Below are 15,597 nucleotides of genomic sequence, written 5' to 3' on the forward strand. Positions count from 1 at the left end.
GGAGGGAGTACTTTATTTGGTATGATTTTCTATTTGGTATGTTTGACACTCTCCCTCAAGTTGAGCAACGACATTTCCGATACTCAATTTGCCCAAGGCTTCATTGAAGACCTTCAGTCTCGAGAGTATGTTTGCAAACTGATTTTCTGGCTGAAAAAATATAAGTTCTATAATCCCTCCTTCAATCTTCCCTTTGATGAAATGACGGTCGACTTCCACATGTTTAGTCCAATCATGTTGGACTGGATTTTCTGAAATGTTGTGGACTGAATCTTCTCCTTATGTTTTTATACCTCTTGAGAATTGTGCTTGTGTCTGCAAGCATAATGCATATGACTATTTCAGTCATGTGGGGGATTGTTAGAATCGTGACCGGTCAAAGGTTTTGACCGAATGTGGCGGAATATTTAATTTTGCAAAATTAAATGATATAGTGTCGATCTACATTCGGAGTAGATGATTGTGGCATATTCATTTTTCTCTAAATCGGTACACGGTGATTGAGAAATATCAGATTAAAGTTGGTCACAATAACAAGCTGTAAAAGAGCAATGAGATGAAACGAAGGGATTAATTAAGAGTGTTAATATTCTGACACTGGTTGTTAAAGACTTACTAAACATGTATATTTAATAAGCAAAGTTATTACTTGTAATAATTAAGTGGACTAAGATGGGTCGCAGAGCCCACACGCACGCACCGCTAGCATCTCGTCCACCATGCCTCGCGCCTCGTGTGTCGTGGCCATGGGCGGGTGGGGTGCGTGCGTTGACGTGGAAGTGGACGGGGACTGGGGCGAGGCCGTGTACGAGCCAACATGACGCGGCGAAGCAAATGTGGTTGGCACGTAACCTTGACACACGTCGTGACCTGATACATCCATCCAAGTTTGGCTTTAATTAGCTCTTGCACCCGTAACGGCTTGTAACCCCTGGTGGTTACGGTCAAGCCATGATGGCAAAATTAATTTACTCTTACCTCCCATATGCATAGGACTGCACCTATAAATAGGGTAATTATCTATGCATTCTAACACCATTTTCCAATTCGTGTCAAAGCTCTATTCATCGCTATTTTCTAATTTGTCAGAGCTATGCTGCTAAGGTGCTGTTACTTCAGTGATGAAACCATTTTATCTTTGGGGACAACACATCAATCCGAGAGCACTATCGGAACGTATGTTAAGACTCTTAAATCTTGTTTCACATCAACTTGGTGATGATTCTAGCTCGTTTATATAAATATGGATAACCCTCCCACTTATAAGGTCTTTTAAGGGGTGAGTGGCTCATTTCTAATATGGTATTAGAGCAGGCCCAAATCGATGATGAATTTTATCTCTTTATCTCTTCTCTCATCGCCGCTCTCGTTGCCATGTGCGGCAGCGTGTGGTTTGATTCCGTCCCGTTTCCGAATATTCTGGCGTTCAATATGTGTTGGTTATTTGATTAGATTGAATATGATTGTTAATCAAATGTTTAGTTCCAATGATATAAATCAGGAATTCCTTTTTAACGTGGAATTCTAAGTTTTTTCTTGTTTTATCTCTTTATAATGATATTTTCCACCTAAGATATTAGGTGGAATATATTTAAACAATTAATATATGATGTGTTATTTATAAGGAAAAATTAACAATTTCGTTAAATACGGATTAGAATATATCGAATAAAAATGTACAAGGACTTACTAAAATAGAAAAATTATATAAGAATCTATTGAAATAAACAATCAAAGTAGAAGGACTTAAAGATGTGTTTTGCCAAATATTAATTGTGTTGGTTGCAACTTAATAATTTCATCTTAGGGTATCTTTGGTATCTAGGTAGAATTTAATATGCATAGTTCAAAATTTATTAAACTATTTTTAGATAGGTTATGCTAATATGGACTCCTCCTTGGTATGTTAGATAAATGATCATACTATTAAACTATTTAGTTTTTAGATGGTTAAGCTAATGTACTAGTAGTAGTATTAAATTATTTGGTTTTAGATGGTTAAGCTAATATTGACTATTATTTGGTAGTATGTTAGATAAATAATGTGGATAACTTAATTTAACAATTAATATTATACTGTTTGTGTTAAAAATGTAAATAGACCAATTATCCTAATAAAACAATCACCATGATTTCAACCGGAGGACAATTAAGTAAGAAGTAAGCTACATGAATTAACTTGATTGTAGTTTTATAATAGGCGCCAAAAACTTGACTTAACTTATTTTTAACACAAGTATACCCGCAAGTATACGGGGCTAATGTAGCAAATAATAAGCAAAGAGTATCGTATCCAGAGACAATCAGTGTCAACCTAATTACCACGAATCAACCTCAACTACTATCTAGATGAATTGGAAAGTTTGAGTTTTCTAAATCTACTTAAAAGCAAGGTAAAAACAATTAAAAACAACTAGAGAACTAAAAGCAAATAAGAAAACGGATGTAGATCAAGGATGAGAAGGGTAGAATCCTACGGGATCGATAACAACTATCCTATGCTCAACTAATTTCCAAACTATGCCAACAAGGGTCTCAAGGGTTATTAAGCTATCACTAAGGTAAAACTATATCTTCTCCCGAAGCATACAATTTGTAGATTGCTACCTAGAACCGAAGTGTCCTTCCTAAAACTAAGGTAACTAACTCCTAAAAGCTCCTAAGATACTTAGCTTCATTCAAAGGCTCAAATCTGTCGATTATATTGGCAAAGACGTCAACTTCTCTTCTTTCAAATTAAACTACTCATCTCCCGAGTATTGTAGTAAAATCCACATGCATTTATAAGGTGATCAATCAAATAAATGTATAAGCACAAGAGAAGTCAAAATAACCACATGAGTCAAGGCATAGAGAAAGTAAATCAATTAAACATAAGAATCATTGTATCTCCCCCGTAGAACTCTACGAAGGATTTAGCTACTCATGTTCAACACAAAAGTCAAAGAAATATTCAAAGAAATATTCAAAAACATTGTTTGAACAAGAATAAAACTAAAAGTAGAAAATCTTAGAATTGGATTGGGCGGATTGGAGGCCTTGTCTTCAATCTTGCGATGAATACTCATCCTCTGCCCGTTCTTCTCTTCTTTCTAGGTGAAAAAGTGGTATTTTTGGGGTAGAAGGCGTGTAAGTTGTGTTTGAAGGCGTTTCCTATGCATATACATACCTAGGGTTGACTTTGGGCCCGAAATAAACTGTCGGACGAAGCTAGCGGGTCGCCAGGTTGGGTGTGCGTCGAAGCTGGCGAGTCGCCAGCCGCTTACGACATTTTTCTAGTCTTTTGCTGGCAGGTCGTCAGGTTCGTTTGCATGCGAACCTGGTGGGTCGCCAGCTATGTCACTGCTCTGCGCAGTCTTGATAAAACGGCCATAACTTCTTCTACCGAACTCCGATTGAGACGTTTAAGATATCCTCGCGAATTTCTTTTGAAGACAAAGAGAATGGTATGAATTACATGCGAATCGGACTTCAAAATCTCCAGAAAAGCTGTCTCGAACATTGAGCAGCTGCACATCCACATATTTTGTACATTTTTCTACACATTCTTCACAAAATGGTCAAAATAACAATATAATAGAGAATCAACTATAATCATGTCTCAAAGTACACAATATATGATCAAAACCAAGTAAAACTACCCTCTAAAATCATGTAAAATCTAAGTGAATCATAGGTCGAGTGTACCTAATTAGGTGGAGTCAATTTATGTTAGTCTTTAGTGACAGTAGTTATGCCTTATTGGAACTTCCTCATGTGTTTGAGGAAGATCTAATCTAATGGTTCCGACGGATAATTCTAATTCATGGAACTCTTCATCATTTCTTTTCTGTTCACGTTTTGCGTCTCTATCTTTTGAGTAATTAAATCTAGATCTTCAAAGTAAATCTTGTGAAATATAATTCACACAAAGGCTTGGAGATTAGCATTAATATTAGTACGAGTGAAAAAAGTGTTAATATTTTAAAACTATATAATATAGAATCGATCTACTCAGTAGAGTAGATGATCACGATATATTCATTTTTTTCCAAATTGATTAATAAGAAATAATATATTAAAATTTGTCTTTATAGAATGGAGTTGAGATTGTTAACGTATGTTACTTAATCCCATATTGAAAAAAAGTCTTCATTAATCTTTTATTTAAGAGGCTAAATTATTATTTGTAATAATTATGTGCACAATGTAAAACTCATACGCGCATGCACGCTACCGCTGGTCCACCTAGCCGTGTGCCAGTAGCCTTGGATTTTGTTAATTTTTTTTGGATAAATGAATTTAAATTTAAAGCCTACGCTACGAAGGATTCGAACCTAAGACTTTTGTCATCAGACATTAACCCTCTACTGCTTGGCCAAACCTCACACACTGCCTTGGTTAATTAGTCTTTGGATGGTCTTTGAACTGTTCTTTGGGCCGAGGCTTGGAATTTTTGGGCCCAACTTATGGGGTGTTTGGTTGCCAAGATTAAATCCCATGATTAAATATGTATCATGTTTTGGTTCATAAGATTAAATCCTACAACTTAATCCTAGATGGATAGTTTCATGATAATTAGCCATAGCCTCTCCCCTCCAACTAGAGATGTCAAGTGGGCCGGGCCGACCCAGCCCAGCCCAGCCCAGGCCCGATGTGGGCCAACCCAGGCCCGACCCGTTACTGAAATAGAGAGGGCCTGGGCTGGGCTTAGTACTTCAAACGGGCTCCAATTGGGCTGTTTTACAAACCCATGACCGGCCCGGGCCCAGGACCACTTGAAGCCCGGCCCAGGACCAGCCCAGGCCCGGCCCAATATATATCTCTTATAAAATTAGTAATATAGTAGTATATTTTATGAATAATTTATGCATAGTTTTTTCATATTAATTTAAATATTTCAAATTGCTGCATGTATCAAAATAATTAATTCATCCTCACCCAGTAGACTATTCGAAATTAATTCCTATATTAATGTAGTAATATTTTCTTCTCATTATTCTCTATATAAGTATATAACTATAATGTGATGTGATAGCTATAATAAAGGGGATTTTGAACTAATTGACTAATGTGATAGTTATAATAAAGGAGATAATTCCTAGAAATTGTGATTGTGTCATTAGTTTTTAATTAATGTTTCTTTATAAGATAATATTTCCATAATTTTAGTGATTGCCTAGTTGTTAATTAATTTTTCTTTATAAAATAATTTTTTCTTAATTTTAGTGATTGGTTGTTAACTAATTTTTTCTCAATAAAAATAGTAGATCGATCCATACTCCTAGAATTAATCAACATCTACATAATTATAGTGATTGATTGTTAATTAATTTATCTATTTACAAAATAGTGGATTCCAGAACTAAAAATATTTGCATTAATATAGAGATTCATTGTTCCATGATTATAGTGATAGTTAAAATATTTACATTAAACTAGAAATGCATATGTTTATGCGTATAAATTCTTCTCATATTCTGGTTCCATGATTATAGCGATAATTAAGTTAAATGTTCTATATATGTAATATATGAATAGTATATATACATATGTATATTATTAACATCATCTCTAATTATGGTCTTAGTTTCAATTAATCATTTAGTCGTTTCATATTTCCTTCTATCCTACCAATATTCCATTTTCAATTCAAATTTTCATGATTTTAATGCATTTTTAAAAAGTTCAAAATCTAGCCCATCCCAGCCCGGCCCGGCCCACTTGCTAACTGGGCTCGGCCTGGCTGGGTGAAGCAAGGGGAATAAGTGTGTGTGTAGTGAGTTCAAATAGGAAAATAGCAGGTTCCCTAGATCCAGCAAGTCCACTAGATCACTTGGTCTAGGAACTCGTGGGTCGTGCGGAATCCCGGTCGTCGGACACACAAGCACTTTCCCTTTTCAAAAACCCTCAACCACTTTACTAAACCTAGTATAGGGAAGTAGGGATCGATCCCACAGAGAAGGATGCGTAAGACTCATAATCAAGGATTTGGGAGTACATTTTTGGTGTTGGCTGCTGCCACGCATTTTCTTAGGTTGAGGAAAATTAAAATTAACTTGACTTGGGAACCTTAGAAAGAAACTTAACCTAACAGCTAGACCTAGGAAATAAATCTACGGTGGGGACCATGTCTAAAAAAAGCAAGGTACGACTGAAAAGTTGGCAGAATAACTAACTCTCGTACTAACTGACAGTGACATCGTCTTCTACAACCAAATTTGCGTAAAAAAAAACTTCTTAAGAGAAACAGCATGAGTAAAACAAAAAAAACAGAGCTACTGACTTGAAATCAAATTAATGCATAATAAACGAAGAACTTAGCAGATCTGTATACCCTAGACGAAGTGAAATAGAAACCAAGAAGAAATAAAACAAATCTATCGAACTACTGTCTTTCCACACGCCAAATCCAACCTCAGACGCTAAATCCACTCCGGATCCAAGCGTCCGACATGAACTCCAAACAGAAGAAACTCTCCATCACGTCAGATTTTACAAATAAGAACTCCGAATACTCAAACAACCACAGATCTGTCACCAAATTCCACATCAAACACCTTAACAACGAAATAAATAGAGATCGACATAGCAATTGAAGAATTAAGCTAACAGCAGAGAGATCTATGCAAAATGACTTGAAATTAAACAGCTAAACGTAGATCCATGAACGGTAAAACACTTAAACATCATCAACATCAAGGTCGACTCCCAAAAGTGAAGTTCGACGGCGGAAATTAGCAAAAAAAACAACTGAAATTGAAAGTAATTGTATCTTCGCCCTCACTAGGACGGTGTTGCCAAGCACGAAATCTTTAGAAAATACCCCCCATGTCACGATTACCCCAAAACCATTCCCAAGTGTGTGTAAAAATGTATGAGCTAAGAAGAGTGGAAGACTATCCTCTGTTGCGCTGCATGCTCTTCTCTATTTATAGGCGTTTTAGTGGGCCCAGCGAGGTATAGATAATGACTTTGTTGCCCTCAGCTGTAAACTTCCTTTATCACGCCAATTTCCTCGTAATTCCTGCTCATTTCGTTCCATTCTCCCGCTAGACCATCTCCTTCATAACTTCCTTGATCTAGCAATTTTCTTCACACACCTGGCTTAGGAAACGTGTTAGACCCAGCAAATTATAACATTTTTTTCACACATACCGATGCATGAAATTAGCCTTATCACTGGGCCCGCTCAGGTTAACTAAAACCCAGCTCCGGCCCAGCCCGTTTCAGACGTGGGCCTGGGCCAGGCCGGGCCCAAATGTCACCGGTCCTCGCTGGGGCCCACTTGACACCTCTACCTCCAACTAAAATAATTTCACAACTTAATCCTACATGCATAGTCTCATGATTTTAGTCATGGTAACCGACGCCACCTTAATCTTTTTGAACCACTGAAATGGACCAAATTAAATCTAATAGTCCAATTCTGCATTGAGAACACAACGGAACATAACGTGGCAAATATGTATATGTGTCCCGTCATGTGTAGTTGTCTAGATTCATATGTGCGCAAAAAGTCATCTAGGTACATGTTGCCTGTTGGGGTTATGTTGAACCATACACAACAGAATACTTGTATGGACAAATAAATCATGCACAAATCTATTTAATCGATTATAAGACAAATTAACTCACATGTTAAATAGCTAATTTCGTATTAGTAGAATGCAAATAATTCATGCATAAGGAATTTAACCATAACTCATGAATTCTACGTTTAAAAGTTACCAAACTGGTTCTCCAAAGAATTGAAGATTGCTTGAGACTTCTCCACGTGAAGTTCTTCGTACTCAACCACGAATTTTTGAATTTGTTTTCCGAAGGCAAGTTATGTTCTTTAGGTGGACAAAACTTATTAAAACCAAAAGAACTCTATTAGAACCAAATTAGAATCTCTCTTTTAGAATAAGAAGAGAGAATTTCAAAATTCCAAGATAGAATTTTCAAGAGTTATGAATAAATTATGTCTTCTGTCTAGTCTCCTTAATATAAAGTTATAATACATCAAATTAGGGATTCAGGGAGGTTCCGACTTGAATCAAACTTGATGGTCTATTACTAATTAAACTGAGCCAAAATTTAATTCAAGCTCAAATAGAGTTATAGTAAAAAATATTGATTGTCCGTCTAATTTCTTAATAATAAGATATTTTTCCAAACACTTCTTGAGAATATTATTAAACTAGACTTTTTCAGCACACGATTAATTGCAATAACAATGCTAGGATGGCTAGACATTAATTATCACCCCCCAATATATTATGATTATTAGATTACGGGCGGTTTAATTATATTATTTTATAACTCAATTTTGGAGTTCTATTTTCATATAGTACCTTTTCTTCGATTTCTTTTTGGATTGTATGATGTTGGATGTGTATATCTCTGTGTTCAGTTATTAGCAGATATACCGTACCTTTGAGCCCTAATTAGATATTGTTTCGTGAGGGAGTGATATACTAGTTTTAAATCAAGCTACTTCATTTTCTCCACGGTTGGATAAATTTGCACGTACTGTTTATTTTGTTACAAATTGAGAAAATTATTCAAAATACTAGTCTAATAAAACGGCAAATGCACGTTGCTTTAGACATATTTTTGGCTGGCGAACAATCATCTTAAATTCTTAATGTAGAGCAATCCTGAACCACATATACAAAATATTAGGTTGTGCCCAATATTTATCATCTAAGACTACTGCCCAGCCAAAAAGATATTTTCGATAATTAGATATTAGACTGGATAACCTATAGTGGTAGGGGGATTTTGATTGTGATCTAACACACGTTAACTCTAGTTTCTACTCCAAATATAGGAACTTAGGAAGACATTTGTAAATGACAAATGCTAAATAATATACTAACAATGGTTCTATTTCCTAAAATCTAGCGGAAGGTTGTCTGATGTATCAAATTCATCACAGGATAGTTATATATTTCATACTATATCAAAGATGATGAATGAAGAGATCAATATCATATTATGTATGTATAATGTTATGCAATATGCAGTCTTTGAGCTCATCTCAACCATATATACGTAGTAGTTTCTTAGTTTATTGATTGTACTAGTTTAGCATCAATTAGAGGGATTCTGGGGTCATTATTATTTTTCTTTAGCAATTGTCGATGGTGTCATGTCTATATGTTAAAACTAATACCCTACTTAGAAATTAGGATGCCCATTAATAGTGTAAATAATGTTGAAAGAACTAGTATAACAATTTTTAGACTTTTAGATCAACGGGACACAATTTTAAATACTCCATCCGTCTCACGAGAATATGCATTATTTCCTTTTTAATTCGTCTTACAAGAATATGCACTTTCCAATTTTGGAAACTCTTTTCTTTCTAATGAGGTGAGACCTATTCCTCACTAACATTACTTTAAATACTTTTTATCTCTACTTCTCTCTTACTTTACCAATGTTATATTAAAATCCGTGCCAAAGTGTATATTCTTTGGAGACTGAGGGAGTAATTATTAATCCTTTGGTAGTATCATTTATTAATCGTTCCATTCCATTTTTATTATTTTCGTAGTATATTTCACATTCCATTAATTCATTTTATACACAGTTTATTATAATATTAATGTATAAAATAAAACTCATGTTTCATTAACTTTTGTAACAACTTTTTTTACATTTTATTAAACTCGTGACGAGTCAAAATGAGACAAATGTTGACGTCGGAGGGAGTACTAGTGTAATTTAATAAACAAAAAAAGGGTAAAACGGGAATTTATCAAAGATGTATAGATGTCGTCATTTTGTTAAAGGAATATGAGAGATGACAACACTATGAAAATAAAATGACGATTTACAATCACATGTTATCGGTCACCGTCACCAACCCAACCTCTATAATTTATACTATGATTTCCAAACAAACAGGCAACTGCTTAATTCTGCTGCTGAATCTTCGTTTTTCCTGTTTGATGGAGGCGCTGCCGGAAGACTGCTTGTCCCTCGTAATCGCGCTAACTTCGCCATGCGACGCTTGCTCCGCGGCGGCCGTCTCCACCGCATTCCGCACCGCCGCCGCCTCTGACGCCGTCTGGGAGAGTTTTCTGCCGCCTGATTATCGCGACATCGTATCCAGATCGGTTTCGCCGGTGGATCTCTCCTCCAAGAAAGATGCGTTTCGCCGCCTCTCGTCCGCGCCGCTTCTCATCGACGCTGGCAAAAAGGTCATTATATGCTTGATGACGATTTATGCGTGTGGATATATATTTCATTACTTATTAATGATTTCTTTTAGCATAGGTAATATCTAAAACTATTTTATATACTCCATGTGATATAGTATGTGCCAATTTTCTCCCCTGTTTACGACGAAATTATCTACAATTTGATATACTCAGATGGGGCCATAGGAGAAGTATTAATTTTATTAAATTTATATTCTTATAGATAACTCGAATTTATATAGTACTATTACTATATCATAAAAAATCATAACGATATTATATTTAATAAGCATATTTCAAAACTATGGAGTAATATGTAAAGAGAGCATTATATTATGTTCGTGTTATACAGTTTTTAACTATTTTTTAGCTTCTACTACCTCTGTCCCTGAAAATTTGATACATATTACCATTTCGGTCCGTCCCTGAAAATTTGATACACTTCACTTTTATCATTTTTAGTAGTGGACCTCATATTCCACTAACTCATTCCTACTCACATTTTATTATAAAACTAATACTTTAAAAGTAGGACCCATATCTCACCAACTTTTTCAACTCACTTTCCATTACATTTCTTAAAACCCGTGTCGGGTCAAATTGTAGCAAATTTTGGGGGACGGAGGTAGTAATTCTTATTTTAACATTTTCTTCTTGAGCTTAAGCACCTACTCTATGGATATCATAAACTTTTATAGTTCAAGTTCGTAAATTTGTATAAGTAATAATGATATCATTCTCTCGAGTTAAGGAAGGACACACCTTATGATATCATAAGGGGACTTAAGCCTATAAAACTGTATTTTTTTTTTAATATAATATCATTAAATTTTTAGCATGTTATACTACATCCGTTTCTTCATAGTTGAGTCATTTTTTTATTTCAGGAAGTTCCCTAATAGTTGTGTCATTTTTCCATATTTAGTAACTTTTTTCTCTTTCTTACTTTAATTTCTCTCACACTACTTTATTCACTTTTTACTTTATTATCTCTACTTTTTTCTTTTTCTTACTTTTTTATTTATTTATATAACACACTCAACATTTCTATCTTAAACTATGTGCCGAAAAGTTTTGCCTCAACTATGAGGGAACCGAAGGAGTATTAATTAAATGTTGTGCAAAAAAATTCTATTATTACAAAAAACATGTACTAGTAAGTTATTTCAAAAGTTTAAATTCGAGATTTTGAATATATAGCATCTACAGAAATACATTTTTATATCTACTCCTGATTAAACGTAGACTTCAATATTTATAATATATGATATGATGCGATCATTAAATATAATGTTTCTAATTGTAACATTATTGATGAGACGAAGCAGAGGAATCGTGACCTAATAAGAGTTATTAATGTGTGACAAATGCAGACATTTTCAATAGATAAAAATACGACCAAGAAAATCTATATGTTGAGTGCAAGGGAACTCTCAATTGCTTGGTCGAAAAATTCTTTATATTGGTCGTGGAAACCGGTGGACAACTCGAGGTTAATTTCTTCAACTTACATCTAATTAACTAATTCATTTTATTTTCATTTTTGTAATAATTTAATCATTCAATTATATAATTTTTCTTTGATTGCACAAAATCAGATTCTCTGAGACTGCGGAGCTAGTAATGGTCTCTTGGCTAGAATTGCATGGAAAAGTAAATATCGGAATGTTGTCCCCAAACACGACTTATAGAGCATATCTCATTCTTCAATTGGTGAATCGCGCTTTTGGATTGGATGTTGTGCCATCTGAGGCTTCGATTGAAATCGGAAACTACAAAACGAATAGAACAATTCATCTCGACAAAAATCATAGGCATGGACCAAAGGGTTTATATGGAGAGGAAGATAACATGATTCATCCTCGTGGCGACAAATGGTTGGAGGTGGAACTAGGAGAGTTTCATAGTAATGGGAGGAAGGAAGAAGAAGTGGTGAACATTTGGTTTAGAGAAACAAATGGTGTGCATCTCAAGGGGGGCATAGTTGTTGAAGGGATTGAGCTTAGACCTAAAACTTGAGAATTCTTGGAAGCACTATAATTTTAAGCACCAAATAATTAAGTTTTCTACTTATGTCATAATTATTTTTATAGTTTGGATGTAGCTACCAGCCTACCACTCATTTGCGTTTATGATTCTTATAAAAGATTTTATTTAATCATCAACTTTTTTTTTGAGATACACTTATAACCATTGCACTGGGTGCATATACAGTTAGACATATAAGGGCAGGTAATTCGGTCGGTTCGGTTCTAACCGAACCGACAATACGGTTAACCGAGATGAACAGTAACCGAAATCGGAGCACCGGAACCGAAACCGAATTGGCATCGGTTCGGTTCGGTTCCTAACCGAATAGGGTCGGTTCGGTTCCGATTAACCGAACTGAAACCGAATTAAAAAAAATATTATGTAAAGTAACAAAATCAATGAAAACTAAATATGTTACTGCCAAATAATACATCGGCACCCCTGTTCTTCCTCATTTCATGATTTTTGCTGTGAGGAATGGTGCTGGAAAATCTAAATTCTGATAAACACTCTCTTTCAAAAGCAAGTAACATAAACACTTGACATTAACATAAACACTTGACATTAACAACAAACTGCTCTGTTCATTCATACATTTCTGGAATGTAAGAGCAAATAAGAATAATTTGAGAATTAATATTTGATTACTCAAATTTGAGACACTCACGAGAAAGAATAATTGCTTACTCAAAATGTGCTTATGTATTTGAGACAACTTGTGTATGAATGTGCTGTGTCACTGGTGGCTGCGTCGCTGGGAAGGAGGAGTCGGCGCAGTGGGCGGGCAGCTGGGAGTAGCCAAGCGGTGGAAATGAGGAGTCGGTTCTCATCGGTTCTAACCGATCGGTTCCGGAACCGAACCGATAATCGATAGACGCCTTGCTTTTGGAACCGAAACGAACCGATAACCGAAATTTTCGGTTATCGATTAACCGAGAAACACTGTAATCGGTTCGGTCATCGGTTAACCGACTAACCGATGACCGAATTACCTGCCCTAGACATATTATTCGCCTTAATTTGAGCTTTATCATAATATTAATTTCATATCGAAAATTCATTTATATATTCATATTTTCTAATTAAATTCTTAAAAAAATGTTATAAATATCCATACATGAATCTATAACGTAACAATAGTAGACATTTTGTATATTGATTGACACTTCTCAACATGACAACATTCCATATCCGAGTTACTAAAAGTGTCACTTATTGACATATCAAAGTATACTACATAACCAATATCCCAATATCGTATGTGCAATGTTATTTTTATATGAAGTAAATAATTATTGAGACATCATACTTAGTTTAACTAACATAGAAATGTTTATCTCATTGTGATCCAATCTGGTGTTATACCATCCCTAGCGTAATTAGTTAATAAGAGTACAAAAGTGACTTTAGAATCGACACTACAACTATTCTACTATTCATGGCAGATTGTCTGCAGTTACGTAGGTTGTGAATCATAACTTTTTTCTATAAGAAACTGATTAAAATATCTTATATAATTATGATCTACCATTTAGTGCACAACATATAAGAAGAACTTGTTTGTTCAATTTATATACTCATTCCTTTCTCTTCCCCTAAAAATATAGACTTTAGGAACGACACAAATTTTAATGTAAAATTCGTAAAATAGGTGAGTGAAACAAAGAAGTTCACATATTAACTAGTGATAGAGAATAATAAGACTCAGCATCATTAGAAGTGGAAGTATCATTAGAAGTGGAAGTGTATGTGTGGTGAGTCAATTTAAAAAAATCAAAGTGAGCTAATTTTGGTAAATTTAGACAAAAATGACAAATTTTATTTATGGAAGACCAATGAAGTATTCGTTTATTTGAATTTAAACAATATAATAATAAAAGATAAATCACATGATCAAATAATTGTTCTCATCTATACAATCTATAATGTAGAAGAAAAAATTGTTTGATCAATTTATATTACTCCATGAATTTAATCAATAAAATAATTTGTTAGTTATATTATATATTTGGAAAATAATTATTTCAAATAGAAAGCTGGTGAAGCTTTCTCATTTTCTTACCTACAGTTGGTGCCCTATAAAATGTAATGTAAATTGAGGTCTGACAATTTTTGATCCGACACGATAATTGGATATGAATCCGCACGAAGTTAACCCGATACGAACACGCACGTTTATGATTTGAGTCCTTATAGGGTCGACCCAATAAGAACCCGGAAATTTTAGGTTGGGTCAGGTCGGATTTGGGTCGGGTTGGGTTATCCGTTAAGAAAAAAAAAAAAATTATTTTTATTAATTAAAATAATATATTAAATTTTAATTTTAATTATTTTATTAATTAAAAAATATTATAATTTTAATTTTATTAGTAAGAATATGATTAATACTATTATTAATTATTTTTTATGATAAAAAAGTATTACTACATACTTAAATTTTATATAAAAATAATTATTTTAATTATTTTAACTTTATTAGTTAGATTTAATTTTAACATACTTTAATTTTATTATTTGGATTTAAAAAATATTTAAATTAATTATTTTAATTTTGTAATATCTTATTTTATCGTATAATATTAAATTTTAATTATATAATATCATATGTCGGTCGTTATCGTATAGCGTTTATATTGTTTAGTAACTTGTTATCATTAAAAGACGACCAATAATTTTTTGGATAACACGAAATACGCACGAATCCGACACGAATCTGTTTGGGTTGAACTCGATAAGAACACGAGATTTCGGGTTGGGTTGGGTTGAGACCCGATAAAGTTGGGTCGATATTGAGTTGACCCGATAGCGACTCAATCCTCAACCCGATAGCGACCCAATCCACGTAATTTATCAGCCTACTAATTTCGATACAGGAGAAGGTGATCGACGTGACAGCTTACAGCTATATAGTAGTACATCCTCACACACAATCATGGGCGGAGCCACGCTGGGGCATGGGGGGCCCTTGGGCCCCCAGCCATTCGAGTTTTTACTATATTATATATATTCAGAATCATTACTCATATAACTTATTAGCGTAGTTGGCAATTGATGCTGGCTATATATCATAGTTGAGGTGGAGGTGCTGAGTTTGATTCTCAGCCACGCGCCTTCACTTTTTTTGAATATTTGCCCAATGTGTTTAGTAAGCCATTTCTTGTCAAATAAATCGCAATATTCACCTAATCACTATGAAAGACTATTTTTATCTAATGATATATTCTCTCTTTTTTTGTCAAATTATAATTTAGAGATAGTGCTATATATATTCAATTACTATCAATTCATTTATTAGAGATTTGTTTGAAAGGATATTATTTGTTCAATAACTTGTCAATATTGTAATATACATTTTTAAACTACTTTTTTATTAGTATTGTAATATAATTAA

The 15,597-nt window shown here is 34.2% G+C and overlaps 1 protein-coding gene across 1 annotated transcript; it reads left to right on the forward strand.

Moving 5' to 3' along the window:
* The first annotated feature begins 9,798 nt into the window (after nucleotides 1–9,798).
* LOC125204836 (F-box protein PP2-B15-like) lies at nucleotides 9,799–12,352 on the forward strand. The gene is made up of 3 exons (XM_048103579.1): nucleotides 9,799–10,175; nucleotides 11,549–11,667; nucleotides 11,774–12,352. Exons 1-3 carry the CDS (start codon nucleotides 9,816–9,818, stop codon nucleotides 12,192–12,194), a joined length of 900 nt encoding a protein of 299 aa, XP_047959536.1. The 5' UTR covers nucleotides 9,799–9,815; the 3' UTR covers nucleotides 12,195–12,352.
* The last annotated feature ends 3,245 nt before the right edge of the window (nucleotides 12,353–15,597 follow it).

This window comes from Salvia hispanica, chromosome 2, assembly GCF_023119035.1.
Source record: "Salvia hispanica cultivar TCC Black 2014 chromosome 2, UniMelb_Shisp_WGS_1.0, whole genome shotgun sequence".
NCBI lineage: Eukaryota > Viridiplantae > Streptophyta > Magnoliopsida > Lamiales > Lamiaceae > Salvia > Salvia hispanica.